Here is a 9805-nt window from a genome sequence, read left to right as displayed (position 1 = left end):
GGCCTTTACTTAGTTTATTAAAATTTCCCATGATGCTCTGTAGACGATGCTTCTCATTTCTTTTTTTCCCTGGGCTACATTATTTCTATATAATTCTTGCCTTCTCCAGGTATGCCGATGGCCTCGAGGGTTAGATCCCACAAGGCCAGCAGAAGCTATAAACCCTGGTGGTGGGTGGCCTTGAGCTCCCTGACATGCTGGATGGAGCTTTTGTGCATCCAATTGTCTGAGCCATGAGGAATTCACGGATGTCACATGAAGCTTTGGCTTCCAGCCACATCTGAGAGACAGAGACAGCATGCTCACCTGTTGGGGATGCAGAAGCCATCTCAGGACGGGAAGCTTTCAGTTCTTGGCTCTTGGCAGACTAAGTGTCCTTTTGGACTTGTGGAGCCTTCAGCTTCTTATAGACAGAGATCGGCGAGGTGGAGCAGGAGGGCAAGGTTCAGAGTCTGAAGAGGAGAGGCAATGCACCTCTTTCCAGGAGGAGATGTGGCAGCCTCCTCCTCTCCACTGTGTACGGCAAACTGTGAAGAGTATGCACAAGGACTCCAACAGCCAGAGCAGGAAGTCCACACACTTGCTTCCCTCAGAGCTGCTTTCTGGGATGCAGCCTGATGGAGACATCCACGTTTTCCTGTGAAGTCCTCTGCTCTGTCAAAGAGGAGAACCTTGCTCTGTCAAAGAGGAGAACCTTCCTGGAGAAGGAATTTTTGAAGGTGGGAGTTTGGATCAATGGGAGAATATTTACACACACCCATCTCTAGGGACTGACAGCCCTGGTATTTTTGATGCTGCCATTGCTTTTTTTTTTAAAAAAAATTATTTAGTGTGTGTGTGTGTGTGTGTGTGTGTGTGTGAGAGAGAGAGAGAGAGAGAGAGAGAGAGAGAGAAAGAGAGAGAGAGAGAAAGAGAGGCAAAATGAAGTATATACATCATTAAACCAGGGAACACTGAGACTCACAGGGTCATGTAGAGTGTTTGGTTCCACCCTATTACTTTACAAAGAAGGGAAAGAGTCAAAAGAGTCTCACATAGGTTAAGCCTGTCAGAGATCTTCTGACTCTTGGTTAGAACATCAGTTGGCTTCTGTAGACACATTCAGTCAGAGTTGGTTGTACTGGGGACACAATGCAGCGTAATCCAATATTGTCAATCCCAGGATGTTTAAATGAACTGAAACATTGAGATGTCACAAGAATAGGTGTCCTCTATTCATGTGTGCTTATGTGGGGATAGAGCTTTCATGATGATGTAGGTGTCAGCTTCTTTTGCTCACAGCATCCTATGGAAGGCTAGATTGGTGTGAGCTTGTCTGGACATGTCTGAGAGTGACTTTGCTGAAAAAAGACCGATTCTCCAGGCAAATAGGTCTGCTGCCTTGCAGAATTCCTCCCCAGATAAGCACCTTGCTTGCAGATGAAGTCATTTCAGGAATCATGGGATGAACTGCAGGGGAAACTGAGGATAGCCTTCTCTTTTTATAGAAGTTCACTGATCTGCCTTAGGTCACCAGCATGGAGGATGGTTGACAAAGACAGGAAAAAAATCCAGAGTGAATACAGCATGGAACATTTTCCTTAAAACATTGTGACCTTTCCCAAAAAGCTCCAGTGTTAGGGTATTTCCAACAAATTCCAAATCAAAGACTTCCATGAATAAATGACACGAGATGGGCTAGTGGTCACGCCCTGGAATGTGCCTGCTGCCTACGCCAGCATGTTGGAGTAGAAGCTGGAGCTTTCTGTCATGGTCTTCGAGTTGCTGCGAGAGGAGCCATTGGAGGTGAGATCCAAGGATGAAGGTGTGGCCTTGGGACCTTCCTCTGGCTCATCTTCATGGGCTCCCACCACAGTGGAGATAGTGGTCTCCAGGCGGCTAACTTTGTACACGCTGCTCTGGGTCTGGAGGTATCGGGTGGATTTCATTTCCAGCCCCTCGTAATCACCAGCACTAATGAAGGGGCAGCAGCGAAAGGCATGCTTGAAGCCCAGACGGAACCTGGAGAGAAAGGATGGAGAGGTGAGTTCTGGGATTGCCTGCTTTAAGAGGGCGGTGCTCCCCAGGGTGTCTTCAACATGGGATCTACACTGATCTGATTCTGTGTCATTACAAGTTCAAATTAATTCACTTCTGGACATGCTAAAGACAAGCTCCCCTCATGGGTAGTTGTCAAGGTGCACTAAAAGCCTTTTTGGGGGTGCATCCCAGAATTAGGTGCTTCCTCAGGCATGTAAACAGAAGACATTGGGTTAAGTGAACATCAATGAAAAACAGCCCATACTGTAGGTATTTGTGTGTATTTACTGAGCTGGTTGCCAAGTGTTTAGGGTTGAATGAGAAACATCCCCTATAGTCTTGGGCATTTGGATATTTGGTCCCCTGTTGGTGGTGCTGTTCGGGTAGACTTGGAAGGTGTGGCCTTGCTGGAGAAAGGATGCCACTGGTTTCGAGACTTCAAAAGCGTCTGGTCATTCCATGTTTATTTTCTGCTTCCCATTTCCCATGGAGATGTGAGCTTTTAGCTGCTCCTAACACCATGTCTACTTCCTGCTGCCACAGTTCCCTGCCATCATGGACTCTGTTCCACTCGGGCCATAGGCATGTATAAATCCTTTCTCCTATAAGTTGCTCTGGCCTACTGTCTTATTTCAGCAGTAGAAAGGTAACTAACATACCAGGCTCACAGTACAAGTATGCATCAAGACTCAACCCTTTGACTGCCAGTGATATTCTACCAGGGGGCCTCAGTTTCCTTACTGGTTAAACAGGGATCATCTTCACTTACGAATGTGCTAGGATGTTTAACCAAGAGACTTGGAGCCAGGTCATCAAGCGCTTAGACGATGACCTGTGAGATGGCAGAGATGGTGGGAGCAAGTCCAAGGGGTAGGAGTCACATATGCCTAGGGCTTGAGGGTCACCTTCTATTTCCCCCTCATCTCTGCATCCTCCCCCTGATAGAGGTTGGATGCTTCTTTGGGTGACAATTACACTGTAGCCTGGTGTCTTAGGCCCCTCCCCTGTTCTTTCTACCTTTGCAGTGAAGTCTTTGTTGCTGATGACTAGTTCCTGGGTATTCCTCCTTCTCTGAATTCTCTTGAGTTAACCTCTGCTGGAAGAAGACTCCTTTGTCTGTCTGAGCAAGTAAAGGTAGGGACCTTGGAAACCCAGGCTCCTTTGCTTACTCTGTCTTATTGGGAATGCAAGATGAGTCTTAGGAGGTGACCTCAGTGAGACAGTAGGGCAAGGAGAGCATCTAGTGTGCAGGTTTGTCTACATGCAAGAATCCCAACATGCCCCCAACCCCACTAATGTAGTCTCTACGTTTTAAGAATCAGAAGACTAAACATTGGGAAGATGGTTCAACAGGTTCGAGGGCTTGCTTGTGAGAGCCTGAGTTAAATCTATAGAACCCATGTAAAAGCCAGGTGTGTTTACAGTACTTGTATTCCCAGTTATGTGAGTGTGCGTGCGCGTATGTGTGTGTGTGTGGTGCAGTGTGTGTGGAGACAGATCACTGTGACTTACTGGCTGCCAGCCTAGATCTAGGTTCAGTAAACGACCTGTCTCAAGGGAATAAGGTACGGGATGATGGAGCAGGCTGTCTGACATCCTTCTCTGACCCCCACCTGTAAGCATAGATTCACAGATCCAAATTTGAACATAGATAAGAAAAAAAATGTCACACATGAAACTAAAGATGCCTGCTTTGCTTGTTTGGTTTTTGGAAAAGAAAACCATCCCTTTCTGGGGTCACACTGTTTCAGAGCCCCGATGGGCGTGGCTTGGAGTGTGTGGTTAGTTTGCTGCAGACCCACCACTCCCTCCTCATGGTAGGTGTGGCTTGGGTGTAGGAGCACAGTCTACTCACCTGTCATTGAGGCAGCAGTAGATGATGGGGTTGTACATGGTGGAACTCATGGCCAGCCACATGCTGGCCAGGTAGACCTGCTGGATGAACTTCTTAAGGTAGAGATCTGGGTTGATGTAGGGCAAGAGGAAGAAGATGTGGAAAGGCAGCCAGCAGATGGCGAAGATACACACGACCACGATCATCATTTTGACCACCTGAGGAGAGGGCATAGCAGGCGGGCCTATCAACACTGTGGGGTGGGTTCTCCCCTCTCCCTGGACAGTATGGGTGGGAATGGAGGTGTCTATAACCTCTTCTAAGGAGGCTGAAAGACCGTTAACACTCAGGCTTAAGGATCCCGGTTACAGTTCTCAGAGTGTGGCCCAAGACTGCCATCATAGCTATTCCCAGAAACTTGTTAGGAATTAAAGATTCCTGGACCAATTCATATAGACTTTCAGTCCGGGGGCGAAGTAGGAGCCCTCAGAGGACTGTGGTGTGCTGTATGTGACCTGCTGGGCAATGTGTAGACAAGCCAGCGGGAGAGAGTGACATGCGTTCTCAGGAGAGATGATGCAGGGAAGGCAGCGGCTGGGCCAGGGGAGGAAGGGAGCTGGGAAGGTGTCTCCGGAGAAGGAGGAAGGAGAAGGGGAGCATTGGAGAGTTAGTTCCTGTAAGGGCATATCCTGTGTTTAAAGGGGTTGTAGAAAGGTCTGTGAGACCCAGGAGCCTGATGTTCATGTCAGGCCTCATCATATGCTCAACTCAGCAGCCAGAGACGTCGTATGTGACAGTATTAGGTCACCGGCCTTTGGAAAGCAGTTAGACACTGAGAGCAAACCTTTATAGACAGGATCAAAGCCCTAATAAGAGAGGGCCCGGAGCTCCTTTGCCTTTCTGCTGTGTGAGCCATGAGCAGGAAGTGCCCTCACCAAACATGGCCTGTCTTGGATGTGGACTCGTGGATTCTAGAGCCATGAAGGTCAATTTCTCGTTTATAAATTCCCAGGCCAAGGTACTTTGTGTATGCATGTGTATATGTACAAAACTTGTATGTATGAGTGGTATGTATATGTATGTATATATTTAGGTGTATGCATATATATGTGTGTGTGTATGAATATTATATATGTGTATGAATTTGTGTATATTTGTATATGTGTATATTATCACATGTATGGGCACATGTGTGTTATGTATATATGTATGTTAGTGTGTATATGAGTGTCTGCACATGAGTGTATATATATATGTATATTTGTATCTGTGTATAAGTATGTATATGAGTATGTGTATTGAGTATATATGTTTGTATATGAGTATGTACACATGTGATATATATATATATATGTATATATATATATATGAATTTATGTATATGAGTATACCTAGATGTGTATGGGCATATCAGTATATGTGTATATACTGTGTATATAATGTGAGTATATGTATATGAGAATTTATATGTGTATGTGTACATGTGTACGGGTGTTTATATATTTGTATGTGCATGGGTGTCTGTGTACATATGTATAAGTATTTGTGTATCTGTATATGTGTGCATATGTGTATGAGTATATATGTGTGTGTATATATATATGTATGTATATGGGATTTTGTGTGTATATGTACATGTGTATGAATGTTTATGTGTGTGTGTACGTGTATGAGTGTCTATATATGGATGTGTAAACATGAGTATTGGTGTGTTATGTTTATGAACAGGATGTGTGTATGTATATGAATGAATGTGTGTGTATGATTACTTTTGTATGTATGTAATTATGTATATATATGAGAGTTTGCACGTGTGGCTGTATATAAGTGCGTACATGTACAAGTGGGCATGAAGGAAGACCCCTCTTTCCCCTTCTGTTTCTGAGGCCCAGAGATGCTTTATGGCTTCTGCCTTTGGGGTCTCAAGCCTCCCACGCTGTCAGTGCCAGGGCGAGCTATGTCTGTTTGGTGTTTGCTCACCTTGCGCTTGGCAGAGACTTGCTCATGGTAACGGTCAGAGGAGTCGCCGGGGATCTCACTGGCCCACAGTGTAATCCCTACCACAGTGTATGCGTAGCCAATCACCAGCAGAGGCAGGAAGTAGATCAGCACAGTCACACAGATGTGGTACCTGTGAGGTAGACAGAGGAGTCCATCTTAGCAACAGCAGCAATTACAATTTGTGGACACCTTACTCAGCCTTGGTCATCAAACGGGGAGGAATTTCATCCACCACTCACAAAAAATGAATGGGCGATGGGCGGGCAGGAGAAAACAAGTCGATTTAATTTATATTCAATGCGGACTTTCCCCATGTTCGTAACTTTTCTTTTCTTTTCTTTTTTGTGAGCAAATATCTGACAGGAAGTGACTTAGCGGAGGAAGTGTTTATTCTGGCTTATGTTGAAGGGATACAGTCCATCAGGGATGGATGTATTGTATGCCAAGCATGGCAGCAGGAGAGGAGGCTGGTCACACTGTTGCTGTAGTCAGAAAGCAGAGAAAAGAACTGGGCCCGGGCTGTAACACTGGCTAGCTGCTAGCCTCTCCCTTTCCCCAGCAAGGCTCCATCTCCTAAGAATCTCTAACCTCCCAAGGGTAGCATCACCAGCTGAGGACAAACTGTATAAACACAGGAACCTGTGGGGGGACATTTTCACATTCAAACTGCAGCAGTAGCCAAGGTTGGAGCATGGCCTGGAGGTCTTGTCTTTCTGCCTCTGCCTCCAGAGCTCTGGGATTGGGGTTGTAAGTGCGCACCACACCTTCCTGGCCCGGAACCCACGGGAGGGGGTGAGGTGGGGGCGGTGGGGGTGGGGGGGTGGGGAGAGAAAGCCACCCGCACACCTGTTTTCTCCCACTCTCTTACAGCCAAAGCTGACTCTCACTTCTCAGTAGGGAGCCCCCCTCTGCTTCACTAGCACCCCACTTGCTTTCAATCATTTCTTTGTAAATCTCCACAGCACTGCCACATCTCCAGCCTTCTATGAATATGAAAAATTGGCAATTTGAAAATACTTGAGGAGTCCTGAGCCTTGAGCTGCAGAATTGGTGAGGCAGAACAGTGGGTAGCACCTCTCTTATGTGCCCGTGGGCGGATCCTGGCTTCTTGAGCTCTCAGGGTCCGCAGGGTAGTAGTCACCGCTTCCTGTAGCCTCCACAGCGGTGACTATGTATAGTGTGCCTATTTTGTTTTCAGTTCTTCCTTCAGGTTCCTGTGCTAACCATGCTTGCACACAAAGCATTTAGAGATGACAGGAATGGACAGAATGGGGGGGGGGGAAGGGGTGCACTCCAAGAGTCCCCCATGGCCCCTTCCAGCAAGCCCCAGGGATTGTTCTACGTCTGCCTCCTAGTTCTGAGATTACAGGTGTGAACCATCTTGCTGGGCTTTTTGTATGGTTCTTGGGAATCTAAATTCAGGTTCTCACGATTGCACAGAACTTTACCCACTGTTTTCCTTATGCCAAATCCCTGTACTTATAGCAAATTCCCAGGAGATGCTGCTTCTGTTCCTGGTTCAGAAATTGAAAAGCATTGCCCCAGACCAGCGGTTCTCAGCTTCAAATGCACAGAAGAGTCCCTACTGGAGCTTTTAGTGCCCATTGGCTGAAGGTGTTTATTCAATCAGTCAGGGTGTGGGAGTAGGAGAGTATAATCTGGAAAATTACCCAATTTATCATAATAGATAGTGAAGATGGGGAACTTCTATTTTAGGTTTTGAATCTGTAAGACTGATGAGTCCCTATAGGGACCTGATGGGTTTGTAATTGAATGACTTCATTAAAGTATGTGTTAAATTCATTTTTTCCCTATAACGTATCCTCTGGTATCTGGGATCTTGTTGATCAGAGGGCCCTGTGCTTACAGAGAAGCTAATACCTAGAGAGAATAAAGATAATGTAGCAGCTTCTTCTCCCCCCTTTTCCCTCTCTGATACAGGGTCTCACTGTGCAGTCCAGCCTGGCCTATTATTTTGTGACTATCTTCCTTCTTTCAGATCCATGCACCACTATGGATTTTTTCCAATGAATAAATAAGTAATTTTATTATTTCTTTGAAAATAACAGACAATATGGACCTTTTTGGTGAAAAAGGTGCTACAGGGGCTGAAGAGATAGTCCAGGTGCTGAGATCTTTCTTCCCAAGAATGAGGACCTGAGTTTAAATCTGCAGAACAAGTGAAAAAGTCCAGATGTGGGCACACCCTTCTGTAATCTAAACACTGTGGAGATGGAAATAGGAAGATCCCTGGGGTACACACTGCACAGACCATTTAGCTAGACTGGTGACCTCCAGGTTCAGTAAGAGACGATGTCTCAAAAAAATAAGGTGGATTGTGACTGAGGAAGTCAACCTCTTGTTTCTAAATGAGTGTTCAAATATGTGTGTGCCCACATATATACATGAACATGTTCTCTCTCTCTCTCTCTCTCTCTCTCTCTCTCTCTCTCTCTCTCACACACACACACACACACACACACACACACACAGTGTTGCAGTCAGATTAACCATTGCTCTTTCTATTACCTAACAGGCAATAGAAAGATAATATAAAGATATTATAGATATCTTTATATCTATTAAAGATAATATAAAAAATTTCAATTATCAGCTCTATTTCTAGGCACATCTTTGAAACAGAAACCCTGAGCACAGATACATATGCAATAATATTTGTAGATAATACAGAAATGACACAATACACATCAACAGACAAACAGATGAACAAATTGTAGACTATCTGTATAATAAGGCTCTACTCAGTCTGAAAGAAGATGGCGTCCTGGGATACAGCTGATGTCTGCAAGCACTGTGCTAAGTGAGTATGTGAGCAGATACATATGAAAGGGTACTCTGAGGGATTTCACTTCATATGACACACATGCCATAGACACATAAGGCAGAAAAGGCTTTCATGTACTTGGGAGACAGAGTAGGAATTCCTACTCAGTAGGCCCAGACTTTCTGTTTGGGATGAAGAAAATTCTCTAAAAATGGACTGATGAGGGTGTCATAGCTTTGTGAATGTTCTAATGCCACTGAACTATACACTTTAAAATTTTTTATTTTTATTTTAAATTATGTATTTCATATGTGCCTGTGTATACATCTGTGTACATGAGTGCAGTGCCACATAGGCCAGAAGGGCGTGTCAGATTCCTTGGGTGCAGGCACCCGACCTTGGATCCTCTGCAAGAGCACTGTGTTCGTACCCACTGCCATCTCGCATCCCTGAACTGCACACTTTGAGATGGTTAAAATGACAGGTTTTAAAATATATTTTTCATAATAAAATAGCTACATAAAGTATTTTAGTGTGGCCCTCCTGACCTCAGTTCTCCAGATTTACAATCTCCAGCCTTCTGTTTCATTCCTCCGTGCACTCCCCAACAGACACCCCTCCTCCAAGATAGAGTTAGTCCTTGGATGATGTCAAAGTTTAAACAAATCCATAAACCTTACTCAGAGAGACTCCTATTACAAAGAAACTATACATAACACACTCACACATACACATACATATACACATACACACACACACTCATACATACACATACACATACACATACACATATATCCCTGCCAAATAGTGTCTGGGCTACAAAACTTCTGAATGAGTGTAATTAAGATGAATGAAATCCCATCATTAGAAAACATAAATACATGCCACTGTGACATGTGTTTGACGATATTGTACCATATTCTGTACTTAAGTGGAGTTAACTAATATGAGTGTGTGTGTGTGTGTGTATGTGTGTGTATGTGCGTGTACTCCAAGATCATTCTTTCAGAAAGCTAGTCAATAAACCCAAGTAATACCATTCTGTGTGCCTTCACACCTGTTTTGGCCTCCCATTTTGATGTTTCTTAAGTTCCTTTCTGACAACACTTTATGAGCTCTCAGAAATGATATCTGCCTTGGGAAAAGAGATCTGGAGCCAGCAGTGC

At 44.8% G+C, this 9805-nt stretch overlaps 1 protein-coding gene across 1 annotated transcript in view; it reads right to left on the bottom strand.

Moving 5' to 3' along the window:
* Window positions 1-890: 890 nt before the first annotated feature.
* Window positions 891-9805, bottom strand: part of Tacr1 (tachykinin receptor 1) — a 161797-nt gene continuing 152882 nt past the window's right edge. The window contains exons 3-5 of the mRNA XM_052172584.1: window positions 5834-5984; window positions 3875-4071; window positions 891-2001 (exon numbers count right to left, since the gene is read on the bottom strand). Coding sequence (XP_052028544.1) covers window positions 1710-2001; window positions 3875-4071; window positions 5834-5984 — 640 coding nt within the window. The 3' untranslated portion in view covers window positions 891-1709. The remainder of the gene's footprint in view (window positions 2002-3874; window positions 4072-5833; window positions 5985-9805) is intronic.

Source organism: Apodemus sylvaticus, chromosome 2, assembly GCF_947179515.1.
Source record: "Apodemus sylvaticus chromosome 2, mApoSyl1.1, whole genome shotgun sequence".
In the NCBI taxonomy this organism is placed as follows: Eukaryota; Metazoa; Chordata; class Mammalia; order Rodentia; family Muridae; genus Apodemus; species Apodemus sylvaticus.
Note: the sequence above shows the minus strand (reverse complement) of the source record. Positions and strands in the feature narration are given on the sequence as shown.